Source organism: Centruroides sculpturatus, unplaced genomic scaffold (assembly GCF_000671375.1).
Source record: "Centruroides sculpturatus isolate CEXI.00-Female unplaced genomic scaffold, Cexi_2.0 scaffold319, whole genome shotgun sequence".
Classification (NCBI taxonomy): Eukaryota; Metazoa; Arthropoda; class Arachnida; order Scorpiones; family Buthidae; genus Centruroides; species Centruroides sculpturatus.
The window spans coordinates 660,204-680,859 of NW_019384636.1; the positions used below are offsets into that span (position 1 = coordinate 660,204).

The window sequence follows — 20,656 nt, forward strand, 5'->3', positions numbered from 1 at the left end:
TATATATATATATATATTTACTCGTATCAATTTTATATATATCGTAGCAATTGGTCGAACGGCCTAGAATTGTATAGCGAACAAATAAACAAACATCTTATATATATATATTACATTCACTTAATTACTGAAAAAATGATACAGCGCGAAATGGATGCACTATATTATTATTGCGACAGGTAACATATAGCACTTGCCACTGGGATTTTTCAATTCTGAACGGTACTTTTTTAATTCTAATAAGCGCCCTCCAGTAGCTGAATTGATAGAACTACTAACGGCCTAGAATTGTATAGCGAACAAATAAACAAACATCTTATATATATATATTACATTCACTTAATTACTGAAAAAATGATACAGCGCGAAATGGATGCACTATATTATTATTGCGACAGGTAACATATAGCACTTGCCACTGGGATTTTTCAATTCTGAACGGTACTTTTTTAATTCTAATAAGCGCCCTCCAGTAGCTGAATTGATAGAACTACTAAACACTGATAGTTGGTTTGTTGTAGGTTCGGGCATCGCCAACGGGCTGGCAACGTGGAGTTTTCCTNCATATAGCACTTGCCACTGGGATTTTTCAATTCTGAACGGTACTTTTTTAATTCTAATAAGCGCCCTCCAGTAGCTGAATTGATAGAACTACTAAACACTGATAGTTGGTTTGTTGTAGGTTCGGGCATCGCCAACGGGCTGGCAACGTGGAGTTTTCCTGATGTTAGTAATATCTAAACATGGTCCAGCTTCCGATAAAAGTCTTCCTGGGATGCGTCTCCTTCCACAGATCGCTGACGTGTATCGTTGCCGTAACCAAATAAGCCAAACTAATTCTAATGAGCAGCCCGGATTATTTATTGTGACGACGTCACAATAAATAATACGGGCTGCAATTTTTCGTCAAAATGTTCTCAGTTCTTTTAATGGTGTCTTGCCTCTGCACGTCTTACTTTTCCTGTTAGTAATAGAGTCGTGCCGGTCATCTATCTAACTCCGTTCAGGGGAAAATTTTGAATTGAAGTAACGTGTCTTCCGGTTCAAACCGGAAGTTCGTATATAATCAGTCTGGATCTCCTGCTCTATGCTTTTCATATTTGTTCTCGATTTTCATTTAATTCCGTTCTCGAGATTAAGGAACGACAGACAGTCAGAGTGAGGACAGTGAATTTGGGTTGCAATTCGGAAAAATTGCATCCCAATAATTCTTCTTTAAACGCGATATTTATGAAGACTACTTCTCATGTTGTTTATACAATCTTTCGCAAAAATATAAACACTTATTATCACATAAAAGCAATTATTCTGGCATTTTTACAAGATTTTTTTTCTTTAAACAAGTTTTATATGAAGTCTTTCGGATATTAAGGTTAACAACTCCGATTACGTGCGGGCCATCACAATCTAACACTTCCGATCACTTTTCAAATTTTAATATAGAACAGTATTAATTAGTAGTCGTTGACCATCCTCGCTTCAAGGAGGAGGTCAACCACTACTTTTGGTCGAGTTACTTCAAGCTCCTTCTGCAATACTCCCTTCTTCTTATCGGACCCACTAGTATGGTGGCATTCGAATAGGAAAATTAATAATATGAGGTTACCGGCGACTACAAAATATGTTTTAAGTGGTTTTCGAGTGTGCCGAGTTTAAACATTTCGTCCATTTTTCGCAAAATTTGATTCGTTGGCTGATTATCATTTGATATTCGGCTATGAATAGTACAGTTTCTTAGAGTTAACATTAGGTTAACTGCTAGTTGTATATGTAATTTAAATATGTCATAGATAAAAATTATATAGTCTTGCATAAATCCTTAAGTACTTTTTATTGATTTTCTTGTCAACAGATTGTTTATTGTAAGCTTAATCTAACTTGTAATAAATAAATATATATATAAGTAATTTTCTAAAATTGCATTTTCAAATGCTATATTTAAAATTTAGCTTATATATTCTAGATTAAAAGAATAAACTAAAGTTTTCATTTTTAAGTACAGTCATATCCAAAAAATAAGTATCGTATCCAATCTATAGATAGAGAAAAAATAAACAAAATAAACAACGGAAATTTTATATGCACGTTTACTAGACAATAAAAATCTCCAGAATGTCTCAATTAGCAGTCTGTTCGATTAAACTCCTTAAATACAGCGGCTACTATGGCATTGTTTCTGTTGTATTTTAACAGTTCGATACTGTTTTACTGTATAATACTGACAATGATAGAGTCATTAAAACGTCACATAAACGATTTTATAAAAAGTAGACCGGTTGCAAACATATATATCTGAATGTGCTACAGAGGGTAATATCCAGGAGTTGGGCCAATTTCAAAGAACAGGTGATGTTGAACGTCAACTAGGAAGTGGACGTCCAAGAGTTACCATCCCTCAATAAGGTCGCTGTTTAACGTTAAACGTTACGTCTTAACAAAATAATGTCTGGTAGGCAGTTCTCTGCAGACTCCGGTGAGTAATACAGTTGGCCATAAACAACTCTGCAGAGAGCTGTATCTATGACCATCGATGATAAGTTTTACGATGATGTCTATAGGAGGCTTCAGACAAACGGTCGGTTTTGCCAGATTTCCAGTACGTTGTGTTCCATTGATTCCTATGCACAGAACAGCACGTTTAAGATGGGGTCAAAAACATCGACATTGGACTTTGAATGCATGGGCAACATCATGTTCGCTGACGAGTCCTGCTACTTTTACAGAATGATTCTTATCGGATTAGAGTCTAGAGAGTGGAGAATCCGTGACAGTTTCATGAATATGATGGAAAGACACCAGATTACAGGTGATGGTATTATGGTCTAGGACGGCATTATGTTTAATGGCATTTCTGATCTCCACGTTTTTGCAATGAAGTACCATTACTGCAAGGAGATATAGTGACAAGATTTTGGAACCCTGTGTGAGAATTTTCAGTTGGATTGTGTGTGCAGATTTTATTTTCGTGGAGTGATAATTCCCGTTCACATAGAGCTACACTCGTCAATGACATTTTTTGACAGAAAAGACATTCGTCGCATGGAATGGCTGGCAAGATCTCTGGTCTTAAATCCAATAGAACACGTATGGGGTACTCCTATGAGACAGTTGCACTCCTTCAACCTCTGCCAAGAACATTTCAAAAGGTTTAAAATATGCTTGTTGGAGAATAGACTTTCCACTGACAAAACTACATGATCAGCATGAACAATCAATTTGCAACGTGTGTATGTGCAAGAGGTAACCATATGCCATATTAATCATTTTCTATGCAAAAATATTTACGACTATGCTTAGTAATTTTCTTGTTTTTATTTGACGTTATTTAAATTAAATTTTTGCTTTTCAATTGTTTTCTTGCCTTGTTCGGCTTGTATGTTAATTTTCACGCTGTTTTTGAGATATGCGATAAATTAATAGTTATGCTTATTTTCGATATATATATAATATTTATTTATTTATTTTATTAGAAATTTCCATATTCCCATATTTTTTATATAAATTACTTTAATTACTTACATGTCATATACTGTATTGTGAAAAAATGATTACATTAAATTTTTTCATTTTGATTTTAATGAAGCGAAAAAATAAATTATTACAATTTGTATACTTTCTCAAAAAATTAGTTAAGATCATATCTATTCTGCTAATGAGAAAATCAAAACAACTTACCCAATTTTTAAAATATTTCAAAAAAATTTCGTAAACTATGAAATATGCGTTTTAAAGATATTTACTGTATATAAAGTACGACGTTACAAAATGTATGAATGTAGATATTCGTTTTGTATATAATGTTTTTTATCTTTTTCACACTCGCGACCCACTTCAAGTTAATTTTAATTGTAAATGCATTTATTATTAGCCACAAGTAATTTAAATATTCAGGAAAACTTGCTTTCGAAGAGAAGTAAATGCTTTACTAAAAGAGAAATTTTCTAATAATTTATTCAATAGGTAATACTGATATAATACCAAAATATCTAATACTGTGCTTTCATTTCATTTACCATAATTATACATACATAATTTATTTCTGTAATAAATTACCTATATTTTATAAACTGTGTTTGTCTTTAGGATACACCCAATAAAAAAATAACTATTTTATATGTTTGGTCCTATAGAATTATTTCCTTGAAATAATTTCCTACTAAAGATAAATGAAATTTATCATTAGATGAAAAAATTAGAATAAGCATGGGGCCTGTACATGTTGATCATGTGATAATATTACTTTCATTATGAAAATGTAAACCTAACATAATTGCATTATGTTATATAATTTCAAAACATCAAAGTATTATTTTCAGTTGTTTGTAAATTTACTTTAAGTTATAAACTCTTTTATATAATAATTATCATTTTTACAATAAAAGAAATGGACAAAGGCAAATAATTTACCTTGTGTACATAAAAGATATTTTAAACTATTTAAAACTATTTTTTTATGAAGAATAATTTATAGAATTCATTTATTCATTTAAGTTTGGGAATTTTGATTTCTCTTGTATAAATGCCTGCTTTTATTTGTTAAGAATATTTTTTTCCCGATGTTTTTGCACTATTATAGTGATTTATACATTTATGTTTTATGCTATTTCATTGCTCTAATGTTTACTTTTCGTTTATTTATTATACAGTGTAATGAATTTTGATAGCATGTTGAGATAAATATTCAAATAACTATATTATTTATTTTAAGATAAAGTTTTACGCGAATAAACAACATATTTCTTTATACTATCAAAGTTGCTTATATGATTGAGATGATTATTCAGAAGTTATTCTGCAGTAATATAGGTCAAATAAATCATTTTCAAGATCATAATAAAATTTAGACCTTATAAATTTTACTGCAATGCATGTTGTTTTAAATAAATATATTCTTTTATTGTCTTTATAAATATGGCATCTTTATCTGTTATTTGCATGATATACTCTACCAATGATGTAAGGGCGCAAAATTATGTTATAGTATATAAAGGTTATATAAAAAAGTTATAAACCTAAACTAACTGAATATTTTTATAACAATCTTAGCAATGTAATATCATTCTAAGTGAAATAAAAATAATATATATATATAATATAAATTTCATAATTAATATTAAATTTTTTAATATCGGCATTTAAAAGAATTTTTTTACATTATTAGATTACCAATGACATAATTTTAAATTGTCCAAATAGGAAACTTAGCATAAGGAAAAATATCTTAAAAATTGAAAGGTATTTTTCCTTTTACTTTCTAATCTTTAAATAGATTTAAGAAGGATACTTAAATTAAATTTTTTATAGTGTTCTTAGAAATAAACATACAGTATTTCTAAAAGCTTTTTAATTATATTGTAGAAAAGATTTTGGTAGTTATAAAGGCCAAATAGATTTTAAACTATGGAGATTTAATTTAAAAACATTTATTTTACTAAAATAAGATAAAAATGTTTTTGATATATTACGAACAAGATTTTTAAATTATAGTACTTACAAAAATAATGAAGTAAAAGCAAAAAATTTAATGTTAGTTAAACTCTTAACTTTTAAACAAATATAAATTTATTATCTAAAAGCAGAAAGTATTTATAATTTAATAATTATTTTTATAATTTTATGTTTATTTAGCAATTTTTAAAATTCTCTTTTATATTGTTGAATTTAACATTTAATATTGTTGAAGGTATCGAAAATATGAATGAGGGAAAAAATTGTTTTCTTTTAATTACCAATTATGAAATTATGGAATAAATTTAATTTCTTAAACTATAATATTTTAATTCTTTATCTTTTTTTGCAATAATTTTTATTCAACTTATAAATAAAAATTCAAGATGAGCTACAATTACAATTAAATTATTTTATTAATTGATATTTACAAAGTTGATTTCAAATCAAGTTTATTATAATATGTATATCTCGAATTATTTAATTATCAGTATGAAATATTCATCTCTAACAATATATTAATTATATATAATTTAATATTAATAAGCATTTGTTCATTAAAATAATAAATTTTCTGTTTCGGCCAATTTAAAATAGGTAATAAAGAGACATCCATCGAAATGCATTGAATATTAAGTTTAAATAACATCTAATATAATTAAAACAAATTTAAAGATGGTAAAATATCATAAGTTTAAAAAATATTGCTCTAATAAACTGTAATTAAGTACCATTTCTAATGATTTAACGTTGTAAGCACGTATTTACTTACATTTGTAGGACGAAGGTTAGCAAATATTTGTGTTTTTAATTGTGAATAAATTTGACACTTCGCTTACTTACAGAATAAATCTACTTAAATTGTGTCGTATATTTAATATCTAATTTTTACTCAGTCTTAAAATTATACAACAGGTTTATTATAATATCTGATATGCGGTGTTGATTCCCAATTTAAATTTGTTAAAACTTATTATAAATAATCTCGATATTTAAAATAAATATTTTAAAAAAATTGTGCTTAAATTTCGTTTCTAGTGACGAAAATATTTAACATGTATTATACAAATACACGGTAAATATTTTTTAAATAAAATTATCAAAAACATCATTAAGATTTAAGCTTGATCGAATAATCGAATAATAATTTTATATAAGATTATGGCGATATTTTCGAATCATTTATTAATCTTCAAAGCTTCCTAGTTCATTGAACGCGACACGACAGTTACCGCCTTACCTATTCAGGAAATACTACTCACTGTTATGACGATATAGGTCAGTACTTAACATCTTAGAGACGTAGTCATAAAGACTAAGCTCTGCTGCCATTTTTATGTTAGCTTCCGATTAGTACACGTGGACAGTTCGAATAATACTTTTTCTTGAATTTCTATATTTTGATATGAAATAGTCACCTGAAATATTTTATCATAATTTAAAATAAATTTCTGAATTTTATTGTATGAATTGACCTGGAAGTTCAGGTTAGTTTTATTGTATCTCTTAGAATGTCTGGGATATCCTCCTTCCTGCATATTAAGGAACGTAATCTTTATATATTTCCTTAATCAGTAAATATGTTTGTTGTGAATGCGTTTCTCTCTACATATAGATTTGTGAATTCAATATTATATTATATATATTTTATATTCAGACTACTAGACAACGTTTCAAGAAGTTTATGGTCGTGAATTGAAGATATACTTTAACAGAGTGCAACTGTCATCATTTTAAAACGGATAAACAATTTCATTGAATTTTAATTGAAGGACCTTTTGTCATTGAAAACTTGTTTCAGATGGGGATTCGTTGGTGAAGCGTAACATATTTCAGCTAGTTCTGTGTACCAGTGGTTTAGCAGGTTTCATTAAAAATTACATTTGAAAATTCTATAAGTATGAGAGCATCGACTTTGGACAGTCAAACGGAAATAAATTCAAACGTATATTCCAATTACTAGTAAATGCTTGAAATATTCGCAGTCTTCAGGAAGAAGAGGTCCCATTTTCATGTTTATGACGTCATTCAATAAAAATAGGCGGTGCATTGTACGTAAAAAAAGGCTACAGGAGTCGACCCAATTCACAAAGTGAAACTTACTTTCCTCGACTCGCCATGTGGGGTACGTATAACATCTTTTGTGCATCTATATGATAGATATTTAATCTTAAGTAACTATATTTAAATTCTTTTCCGAAAGATATTAAAACTTAGCTTTAAAACAATCATAGCATGCTTAATCATATCCGGGTACAATTAAATAGGTTATGAAGACTCCCTGTTAATGAAGTCACAGTTGAATGATGTGAGATTCACATCAGTTACTCAAGTGAATATTTCTTAACAAACCCTTGACCATTATTCTCATTAGATATTTAGTTCATGCTTCGAAACTGATCATAATTGTGTGTTAAAGTATTGCTAGCATTGCCGTTTTTTTGTGGTGTGTGTGATTTATAAACTCAGCAGGTCAAGGGCTTCCATTACGACCTTTCTTTCATGCCTTGATCTTGGCTCGACTAAACTACATTCATTATTTTAGACTAATCATTATTTAAATGCCTAAAATTATTAACAGAAATTGCACAAAATTTAATATTTTCACTAATAATGTTTAGTCAAAAAATTACAGATACATGTAAAAATAATGTAGAAATAAATTTAAAAATTAATTTATTCTAGCATAATTTTAATTCAGAAAAATTCACTTTCATTATTATTTAACTTAATTACTACTATAATATTTCAGTAATGCTTACAGAGTAGTTATTTTCCTCGTTGCAATTAACTGTACTTTTTATTTTATGTTTTGTTTTCCTAATGCATACTACTAATAATAATTTGTTATGTCAGTGCTAGATACTAACAAAATATATGCTTTAAAATTTTGATTCGAATAGAATTTTTAATTAAATAATAAATATATTAAAGTTTTCTTGGTTCATAAACTGTACATAATTAATTAGACTTAATATATTTATCAAGTTAAAAGTGGTAATTTTAAGTTATACGAGGCCTTAGGCGAATATGTATTTGAGACACTTCTGTATAAATTTCTAATACCTGTAGCAGGCAGTACTTTATATTGTAAAGATCTAGGATCCTGGTTAGTACTGGATTTCGAATACAATTGGATCAAAACCAATTGTCAACAAACTTATATTTATGCTTATTTCAAGCTCTTAAAAGCGAGGTCCTAGGTAAAAAGCCTCGTTCGGCTATGCTTAAAATTTATATTTTATATAAATTTACATTTTATATTATTTCTTTTAACAAATATGATTGCTATATTAAATAAATTTATAATGTTCTATTAAGATAGTTAAGCTTATTGATTATAAATTATTTGTCGCAATGTTTGAAAAATAAATTTATTTATAAACGATGATTTCTTTTATTTTTCGAAAATAACAGATATAAAATTTTCGCTATTTTTTATTTTAATAGATTGGCAATTTATTTTTATTGGCAATAGACATTTTTATACTATCCAAAGTAATCTTCTAGATAAATAATTATAATTTTATATAACTTAATTTTAAAAAATTAGGTCTTCGATATGTTAGTATTTAAATTTCTAATATGGCCTAAATGTCTCAGATTCCATAAAATAAAATAAAAAAATATAATTTTTTAAAGATTATTTGTTGATTGTCAACATGATTTTCTTTGCACATTCATATATCGGTCAGGTTACTTGGTCGAGGTCAGCGTAAAGATAAAAAAAAGTGACTAATATTTTTCTCATCGTTTCAAACTTTGATTTTACTTTGATAGATTATATTAAAAAAATGTTTAATGAATCATTTGTATTAGTAAAATATGCATGTATTTTTTAAAATTTATTGTTTATTAATTTCATATATAAAAATTTTATAAAATTTTTATATATGAAATTTTAGTTACAGTGAAACAACTTAATCATTTAATCTTAACATATTAAACTTAATCATTTAATATATATAAAGAAACAATATATTTCTTTATACTGTTGTTTCTTTATGTACATTGAACTCTATCTAGATTCCTCATTGGTGGCTTATCATTTAAATCATTGATTGACCTATATGTTTTTCATTACAAATCAATTATTAATAATTTTTCGTCAAGAATCAAGTACAGTAATTAATATCATGTCTTAAATAAATCTCATCACTTGTTCATTATATTTTTAACATAATATAATTTAGTCGTGTTTCCAATTACTATTAGAATAAATACAATATGAATTACAATTAATTCAGATACTTTTATAATATTATACGGGTATGCACCGATTAACGATGAAGATATGTTCGAAGAAATACGTCGTTAAACGATCATAGACAAACTTATGTGGTATATTATAATACCCATATATGGTATATGTAACACAATAATAAGCATTTATGTATATAAACATATCTAAACTTAGAAAGGTATAGGCGGATACATTGTGGTCTGTCGTTAAGGGAGCAACCTGCATAATTCTAAATATAATGACAAAAATATATAATTTTATTCATATATATTATGATCTTTAATTGTAAACATGATAGACTTAACATACAGGTAATCTTTATATATTTCCTTAATCAGTAAATATGTTTGTTGTGAATGCGTTTCTCTCTACATATAGATTTGTGAATTCAATATTATATTATATATATTNTATAAGATCATTGATTATTCCGTTTTATATGAATTCCATGTTGTACGAGTCACTTAAATTTTACAAATACGTGAGCCGTTTACAGCCCGGTACATTTATTTGTAAAATCTAAGTGACTCGTACAACATGGAATTCATATAAAACGGAATAATCAATGATCTTATAGGGGGGTCGACTGTATTTGATATTTTTATTACTTAAATATAGGTTATACAAAAAAATAGAGCCTCAATGTGAAGCAATTTTTTTAAAATGAGAACATAATTTTTTTCTATGGTAATTTCATGTTTTCGTAAATTTTTAATGCAATATTTTATTGTTTACAAATGTAAAATGTGTCAAAGTAAGCGTTAAGAAATACTTTTAAAACGGTTTAAAGAAAAAAAAAAAAACGTAAAATGTTGACGAAATTTAACACATTATTTTCTATATAGGGCCTACTGAAATATACTCGTAGAAATATTGTAACGTAGTTAACTTTTATGTCTTATTTCTATCGTTTCATGTTATTAATACTAAGATTTATATGAAAAATATTGAAAGAATTGTCATGATAATGTTGTTCCTAGAAATTCATATCTTAAAAGTAATCTCAGATTTAATAAGGAAAATAAAAAACGAATATATTTTATGTGAGGAAATATTTTTATTCTGTTATTTATTACTTAAAATAAGTTTTGCGTTATGAAACCTTTTGATATAAAATACGATGATAATAAATAATTAAAATATCAGAAAATTAAATGACAAAACTTAAATTTGTCTTATAGTCATTTAGTACATTCAACTTTTTTTTAAATCTATTATTTAAGAAAATAAATTCATCTGAACACAGATATATTCGTAAACTTTTCCAAATTTAATTAATATTAAATAAATAGTGTGTTTCACTATTCTAAGTTAATATTTTTCTTAAATAATAAATTCTATTTATAAGAATATAGGTTGAATACATGTCAAAAAAATAAAATTCTATATATAGTCGTCTACAACCAGAATTTTGTGTGTTTTTCAACAAGCCTTTAAGGTAAAATTCTGCTAGTTTGCAAAAAATTCTTACTCTACGGTTCATCGTTCTTAAAAACAAACAATTATTTAAAGTCTTAATAAGGAAAAGGTTGCTATTTTTTGTCTAATAATTTCTTTCTGTATTAGTTAACAGCTAAAAATTTAACTTTTAACATATCTTAATTTAAAATATAATTTACCTGAAATTAATTATTCCTCTTTTTCGTAGTTTATAACAAGAAAACGATTCTTCTGTAAAACTTGAAAGCTCTACCTTTGAGAGCTTGCAGAAAATGAATGAAATGATTAAGATCTTGCAAATATTGAAAGTGTTGTAAGAACTGAAATATTTAAATATTAAACGAATGAAATGAGAAAAATTGTACTAAAGCGTGACGTCTATAATGACGTAGGTGTCCACTACACTGTACAAGGACTACCTATTTTCTCATTCTAAATGTTTTAACCTCGTTTTTAACGTGAAAACTTTTACTATAATTTTCACCTATTTATTACAATAACATTCAGATTTGTTTAAAATGAATTTCAAAATTGAATTTAATTGATTTTTTTAAAAGCAGGAAATATCAAAATAAATAAATTGCCGTAATATAATTTTACATGAAATTTCAATAAAATAAATAAGTAAATTAATAAAACTAATGATTAAGACATTTTTAATTAAAGAAAAAAATTAATATTGAATAAATCTAACTGAATATATTTTATTTAAATAATAAATTCGTTTAGAGATTTAAATTTTGGTCAATTTGCAAAATTATTCGATAAAAATCTAGTAAAATTATATTAATAACTTATTAGATATTTATCTGATTCTGCATAATAATATACCCAATATTTCCTTAATAATTAGAACGAGAATTCGAATTTAAAAAGTTTTCCGATAAGTAATTTATTAAATATAGCACAAAGGAAAAATATATGATTTAAAAACTTTAAAATAGCATGTCTATATAATGTTAATAATAAATATTTAGTGATATAATTTTTAAATATTAAAATTTTTCCATATTCGGTATGTATTTTAAGTAATTATAGATTTGGTCATCTAGTCACTAAAAAATTATGTAACTTATATGAGTTATATAATTATTTATACGATTTTTAGTTCCCATATTTCTAGTTGTAGTAATTATATAATCAAATGTAAAATTTAATTCTTTCACCAAATTATATAAAACTAAACACATTTATAAACATTTTAAAAATATTCAATTTTATTATATTTTGCAGAGAATTCTTATAAATAAAATATTAACTTTCATGGTTCGAAATTTTTAATTGTAAAAAAAAAATGCTGTTTTATGACATTACTTAACAATTATTCTTTCAGGAAAAGAACTAACAGGAAACTCATTAAATGTAATAATAAGCATTTAAAAAATCTTTGAATATATTCTTATTTAAAGCAAAATAAAGAATATAACAAAAATCATTTGTGATTACAATATACGGTATGAATTGATTAGTAAAATTTAAAGAACTTAAAATAACAGTATCTGCAGAAATCTGAACACAAAAATTCACAACAAATACAACTAAGATGGAAAAAATCAGAAACGAATTGATTTTAGTACTTCGTATATTATTACTTGGTGATATAAATACAATTATAATCAGTACAGTTTTTTTACATTAAAGTTTATGAAATTATTTTCCGAATACTTAATGTAGAAAATATATATTTGAAATAAACATTTACAATTTGCAAATCTCGTTTACTATGTTAAAGTTTTTAAAAAATTTTACATGAAATTATTTTCTTAAATTCCTAAATTGATTAGTACATATTTGTTATAATTTATTAATAATTAAAGTTATATTTGAATATATATTACTGTATTTTATTTCCAATGATTTGTTCCTCTTGATGATTATATTTAAAATTTAAATTTCTATATTATATATATACATATCTCCAATGGAAATTTTTATAATTGTTGCTGTTTTCATTTTTTACCTAGTTTTCCATGAATCATTTTTTAAACTGCTGGTTTTCATTCCTTTAAACTCCATCCAAATTTTAGGTTTGCTCCTTTTTTTATTTCTCTGGAGAGACGTATTCCAATGCTTTCCTTGACCATATTTGTTATTACATTTAATCTATACGACCAAACTATACAAATTATTGTTTTTCTATTTCATCGATTATTGTTCTGTCAATTTTCATCATTTTTGTAATTGTTTCATTTCTAATGTGCTCCATCCTTGACATCCTTCAGCTCTTTCTTCAGAAATTCTTTTTCACTTTTAGACTTCATAGAAATTCGTGATAGCAATTAATGAAAGTTTGAATAGAATTATGACAGAATAATTTGAATATGCATATTATTACAATAAAAGATGTAAAGTTTTATAATTTAAACATTCTTAATTCCAAGAAAATAATTTTGGACATTTTTCATTGGAGAGAAGAAAAAATCCTAGCAGGAAACTTATTTTAAAATGTCGACAATAAATATATATAATAAAATATTTAAAAATATTCCCATTGAAAGAAAAATGAAGGATGTAATAAGTATTTATAGTAAGTAAAATAAAAGTAAGTAAAGGTTTTGTGGTTACATTAATTAATAAAATTTAAAGAATTTAAAAGCAAAGTTTTAGCATATAATAAATACAGTTAATTGTGTGAAAAACAAGGAAAAAATTGAACTAATATTCATAAGTATGTAAAAATAATTTAAGTAATAACTTTAAAATTATTTGTGAATTATGAATAATAATGTTCTAAAATCAAAATATAACAAATGTATTTTAAATGTTGATATTTTTCAAAACTTTTTAAAATGAAGTTTATAGAAAAAGCAACAAAAATGAAATCTGAAAGATAATTTGTATATTTTAACATTACTCTATAGTAGCATTGTATAAAAATATAAATAGCTATTGTTTAATATGTAATAAAATAAATGTGCAATACTTATTATGTTTTATTTTTATACGAGTAATAACTCTTTATCACGATAATTTTTATTTCTTCTTGCATCAGCAACCTTTTCATACTATATAAGTTTTATTTTATAACTCCTTCTTAAACTGTTATAAAAAAAGATATAATAGAAGATGATGAAAATATAAAATTATATTTTATTAATTTATTAAAATATTTCACTGAAGAGAAAATATATAATTTTGCAATATACTAATCAGATTGATTTTTATAACGAAAGTTCCCTTAATGCGTTTGAATGTAGGTGAAAATTAAAAATAGAAAGTATATTACGTAATGAAGCATTAAAACTATACTAGCTTTGAATGAATGAAACGCACAATGACCTTAGATGAATGATCTTGATGATAAATAGCGCCAAATACGCATTTTACTTTTTGTTTTTTGTTTTACTTTTTACGAAACTCATTTCTAATAGCAAGAAATATAGGACAATTCTGTTAAGTTCGATCTAAATATAATCTATATAAAATATTTAAAGGAAAATTTAAAAATATTGGAAGGTCTACATTTCTTGATTTTTGTATGACAATTAAAAATACTGAAATAAATAACTGCGAATATTCTGTTTTAAATTAACAGTAACAAAATTATGTTAAGTGAGTTTCTTCTTTTCATGATTCATATGAAAGTTATTTAAACTATAGGGGAGACCGGGGCAACTTCGGCACGCGGGGCAAGTTTGTCAAGCGCTTTTTTTTAAAAACAAATTAAAAGAAGACTTTGGTTATAGGTTAGGTAGTTGAGTTTTATTGGTGGCTTGTTGAGTGTAGTGTTTTTATTGTTCTCCAACAAGCGTAGTTGAATTATCAAGCAAATTTTCATTTTCGTTGAATTCCATATAATATTTTTTTTCCATTTATATTGAATTGGCAGGTTTTGTTATAATTCCATGATAACGAAAGTTACTTTTCCTGTTAGAAGGATGTAACTTCAACTTATTCACGTGGCCAGATCGTGGCTTGGCATTCTGTTCTCAGGGTTGTACTTAATGTTTCGAAATCATGACTAGCGGGGTAAGATCGGCAACATAAAGCCACATTAGAAGCAAAGGATAAAAATCAAACAGATGATAAATGAAAACATGTTTGCATTTGTTATTCATGTATATATGTCTTTGAACTTGCATTTCGTTGTAATAATATTAAATGGGTGTTGGATTTGTATTTCTTTGTTTTAATAGTGAATTCCAACTTATACATTGTTAATAACATAATTTTATATACGTGCCTATCTTGCCCCATTACTGTTGCCCCTATACCAGGGGCAACTTTAATAAAAATAATTAAAATAATTACAACTTTACAAAAAGAGAGAAGTTGCCGATCTTGCCCCTATACCCGGGGCAACTTCGTCAATTTCTCTCTTCTTGTAAAGTTGTAATTATTTTAATTATTTTTATTTCCAAACTGATTTTAACCAGTTCTATAGTAAGGTAACATTCCAATAGACAATATGCAAAGCTTTTTTTTCAGTTTACAGCAGTATTTATTACACAAAATTTAAGTAAAGCTTAACATGCCGATCTTACCCCGGTCTCCCCTATATCAAAAATATCCCTGTTAATGTGTACCAAAGGCATCAATAAAATAATCGTAAGATATGATATAGGCTAATTCGTCTCCAAACAAGCAAGAAATTATATTAAACGACGTCTGTAATAAATTATTGATATTCAAGTCATTATTACTATTTTGTATATCAAATGTTGCTATACAATTTCTAATTTTCGAATATATCATTTAATTCAATCAGTAATGGTGTGTGCACGTAAGTGGTTTATAAAAAATCTGATTTAGATTATCATTTTATTTATTTCTTGATATGATTGCTTTTATTATTGTACTGTATCCCATGTATTAATTTATGTTGCTGTTAATAGGATAACTTTTTTGATTTACTGTTCATTCATATTTTAAATAATTTTTAATGTAAATTTAAAAGTTCACAATTCAATTTTTGATTAATAAAGTTCCATTATATTGGGTTGTTCGGAAAGTAATTTCGTTTTTTTTTCGTGGAAAAAAAACAATATTTTTATAATAAATAAATATTTTGTTGAATTATTTATCGACCATTTTGGTCAAATATTTGTTGTCATCGTTTCTGGTAGTAGCATGATTTCACATTCATAAAAGTTTTGATCGTTGCTTACAAAAAACTGATCCAAGTGATTTTTGACATTGTCATTTCAAGTAAATGTCTTACAGTTAAAAAAAAAATTGTATAGACCGGAACAAGTAATAATCTGAGTGTGCTAGTAATAATTTACGTAGTCTAATTAAGTATTTGCTCGTAACATTTTCGCAATGAGTGAAGTCATGTTCTACAAATTTCTAATTGATATTTAGTAAATTGGATGAGAATTTCATAAATATAATTTGAGTAATCTTGATTACAGCAAACTGCGGTGGATAAAGTTATGTTAGAGCTTATCGTGTATACACTAAAACAAGAAATTTTATTTTAATAGATAAAATATTAGCTAAAAGTTGAGAATGAAACCCGATTAAGACATTTTCGATTTCTTTTCGATAATTGCTTTATAAATTACGTTATTTTAATTAAAATATATTTGTCTTTATTATGCAGATTTTAACGACAGAGTGGACAGCAGGCTATCCTGCTGATACGAGCTAACGGCAGGATAGTTGCGCAAATAGAATGATTCTACTAATAGTATATTAATATTCTAATAAGCTCTTTTTGCTGGTAGGATGGGCAGTAGGATGACCGGAGAGAGAGCCAGAGATTGCGAGTCAAGATCATTATTAGAAAAATGCGAAATATTGGCAATTATATTATAAATATATAATAACACAAAGGCACTCTGTGAAAAAGTACAGTATTATAAAAAAAAACTCTCTAGTATTCATCTGTCGACATGACTGACTGTATTTTTCTCCCATACGAATACCAGTATAGGCTTACATACGTATAATGGTCCCAGTATAAAATAATAAAATTTTGTTGTGTATTTCGCTGTTGCTTCGAAGCTTGAAGTACAAATGAGATATAATTATATAAATTGTAATTAATATAGATTATATGTTTTTGATAATATTTTAAATAATAATAATTTTTCATTCGAATAAATTCTTATTCATAAGTAAATTTTCTCGCAAATACTTTTTATTCAAAAATACTGTATTAATTAAATTTAAAAACATTATATATATAGGCCTATATATTTTTTTTATTTATCATTTTGGATTTAACCATCATAATATAAAAAATTGAAATAAAAAATTTCTTTGAATAAAAATTCTTTTATTCAAAGAAATTATTTTGAATAAAAGAAAATAAATAACAAGATTATATTAATAACTAGTTGCAAGGACCCGCTTCGCTGTGTTTTTATTTGTATGTAATATAGTTTATATATATATAAAAGACTGTAATCTAGAATCTAGCTGCAAGGACCCGCTTCGCTGGGTTTTTATTTGTGGGCAAAAAGTAACGATAGTGAAGATTAAGATAATTACATTATAGCCAATCTTACCTGTTTTCACAGAATGCAAGAATTAGGTCCCCCGTTTTCAGACTAATTAGAGAATTTTTACATGAGTCTAAAAATATGTTCGATTTCCCCCAAAAACCGCCTGTAAATGCGGTTTTTGCGAGAAATCCGCTTTATATTAACACTTCCTTTATTACTCAACACTTCCATTGTTAACATTTGCATTCTTAACACTTCTATCGTTAACACTTCCATTGTTGACACTTCCATTGTTACACATCTTCGAAGTCAACCTCTTCAACCCCATATTTTCCCACATCCTTATAGCTATCGAGACGCAACCACCAGTGCACGAATGGAGACTTGGGGCTACTACGACATACAAACACCATTCATGTGCGATGTGTAGTTTTGGCTAAAAAGTGAAATATGGGGACACACACGTCCATTTATATATATATATATAGAAGATATAGATAAAATAACAATAAAATATTAATTTCATTTAATAGAATAACAATTGACTCATTGACAACAAAGTTACGCACTAAGAAGGAGGCTTAAAATCGAATCAAACTTTATTAGTAGGAACATAATGACAACAGGAATAAGTGATTACAGTATCATAGTAAAGAGACAACAGTAAAGGTACAATTTTAAAAAGCTGGCGACTTTGTTACTAGACTTTCTCGGCATTCTTTATTTGTTTTCATTCCAAATAATTGCTACCTTTAAGTCTAAATGAAACATATTTAGTGATTTATAACTTTCATATCATTCTCTCATTTGTTTAATTTCAAACAAATACAGATGTGCATAAAATTACTAATACGAATAATTACTCGTAAAATGAAGATTATTTAATTATTTTTAAAATATTACTCTCCGCCTCTTACACAGTATATATATATATATATAGATTTTTACATATAATATANATCCAATGCGATACAGGCGCCCATGGTGCCTCCCATGCCTTCCTTCCCACTTTCCTATCTCCCTTTCTTTTCACACTACATTCACATGCTTTCTTCTTCTTTCAATTTTCTATAGGGCAAAGTCTGTTACGAAATACAGACAGCTCTTCTTACTCTATAAACAGAGAGATAAACAGAGTCTTCAGACCAAACTGTGACTCATCCGTGAAGAGCACAGCATCCCATTATTTTAGAAACCAGTTGAGGTGATATCGAGCCCAGTTTAACCGGGCCTGTCTGTGCGATGGAAACAGAGGGACTCAAACTGTCGGTTATCTTGCTTACAGCTGGCCTGCATGTAGCCGTCTGTAAACAGTTTGCCGAGATACCGCCCTTCCTGTCGACGCTGCAAGGTCCGAAGCAAGGCGATGAACAGTGAGTAACCTGTAGCGTCGTGCTTGCAGACATAGAAAATGATCATCCTGAACGGTTGTGACTCTTGGACGTTCACTTACTGATCTTCGCGACACAGTTCCTTCGCTTTATACCGGTTCCATAGGCGACAAATGACAAAACGATTGGTATTTATGACTCAGGCTATTTCCGACTGTTGCTGGCCCCATTCGAGACGCCCTACTGCTTCCTATTGCCTGACTGCATTCAGATGATGTCGTAAATTTGCTATCTTAAGTTTCCTTCCAGAGTCTTTAAAGCAGAGATACAAACTCTGCATAAAACAGACCGTTTTTTATACCTGCCATGTTTCATTTAAAAATGTTGATAATATAGCCTATATATATAGGCTATATTATCAACATTTTTAAATGAAACATGGCAGGTATAAAAAACGGTCTGTTTTATGCAGAGTTTGTATCTCTGCTTTAAAGACTCTGGAAGGAAACTTAAGATAGCAAATTTACGACATCATCTGAATGCAGTCAGGCAATAGGAAGCAGTAGGGCGTCTCGAATGGGGCCAGCAACAGTCGGAAATAGCCTGAGTCATAAATACCAATCGTTTTGTCATTTGTCGCCTATGGAACCGGTATAAAGCGAAGGAACTGTGTCGCGAAGATCAGTAAGTGAACGTCCAAGAGTCACAACCGTTCAGGATGATCATTTTCTATGTCTGCAAGCACGACGCTACAGGTTACTCACTGTTCATCGCCTTGCTTCGGACCTTGCAGCGTCGACAGGAAGGGCGGTATCTCGGCAAACTGTTTACAGACGGCTACATGCAGGCCAGCTGTAAGCAAGATAACCGACAGTTTGAGTCCCTCTGTTTCCATCGCACAGACAGGCCCGGTTAAACTGGGCTCGATATCACCTCAACTGGTTTCTAAAATAATGGGATGCTGTGCTCTTCACGGATGAGTCACAGTTTGGTCTGAAGACTCTGTTTATCTCTCTGTTTATAGAGTAAGAAGAGCTGTCTGTATTTCGTAACAGACTTTGCCCTATAGAAAATTGAAAGAAGAAGAAAGCATGTGAATGTAGTGTGAAAAGAAAGGGAGATAGGAAAGTGGGAAGGAAGGCATGGGAGGCACCATGGGCGCCTGTATCGCATTGGATAGATATTACAATGGTTACATATTACAATCAGTGCATGAAACTAACATACAACATAAAGTTGGTTAATAAATTTACAAAGCATGTATATTGCAACGTAAACAGTGCTGTACATTACACAATAAGTAATTTGATGAGACCAGAAGTGATTACAGGACTGAGTAAATATGGGTGGTAAGTCGTGGAAACAGGGTGATTACAATGGTATTTCTGAAGCAACGGTTACAATAAATTGGCGAGGTTATTGGAACAATATAACAAACATTAGGTATGATTGGGAACAAGTGGGAACATTAAGATGATCGCAGATGGTTTTACAGTTGATAGCTACAGTGAGGATGGTATTTGCGTTTACAGTTGGAATTTCCGGTTAAGTTCACAATTTGGTTACAATTTCAATACAATGAATAAATGAAGTTACCATGGTATAACGCTAGAATAGAACGAATTTGTTTCTACAATATAACACTTGTATAGTACGATTTAATGATTACATAAGTTACTTTTACTAAACAGAATCCAAAGAAGTATTTACAATAACATTGGGAGCCATGATCTAGCCCAATTGTTGAAGGGGATGTGCCCTGAAGGGGATGTGCCCTGCAGGGCACCCAGTAGATGACTGAT

The 20,656-nt window shown here is 27.9% G+C and overlaps 2 protein-coding genes across 5 annotated transcripts in view; one reads left to right on the forward strand and one right to left on the reverse strand.

The window, feature by feature from the left end:
* LOC111625870 (elongation of very long chain fatty acids protein 6-like) overlaps window positions 1–11,686 on the reverse strand; it is a 19,138-nt gene extending 7,452 nt beyond the window's left edge. The window contains exon 1 of the mRNA XM_023369117.1: window positions 11,311–11,686. The gene's annotated coding sequence lies outside the window, so the exon portion shown is untranslated. The remainder of the gene's footprint in view (window positions 1–11,310) is intronic.
* Window positions 1–20,656, forward strand: part of LOC111625871 (elongation of very long chain fatty acids protein 6-like) — a 73,414-nt gene that overhangs the window by 12,895 nt on the left and 39,863 nt on the right. Inside the window, exon 1 of one of the 4 annotated variants that reach the window (XM_023369118.1) lies at window positions 6,047–7,573. The exons of the other annotated variants lie outside the window; for them this stretch is intronic. Within the exon in view, the coding sequence (XP_023224886.1) occupies window positions 7,567–7,573 (7 nt within the window). The 5' untranslated portion in view covers window positions 6,047–7,566. Of the gene's footprint in view, window positions 1–6,046; window positions 7,574–20,656 lie in introns of those variants that run through there. 4 annotated transcript variants of the gene reach the window in all.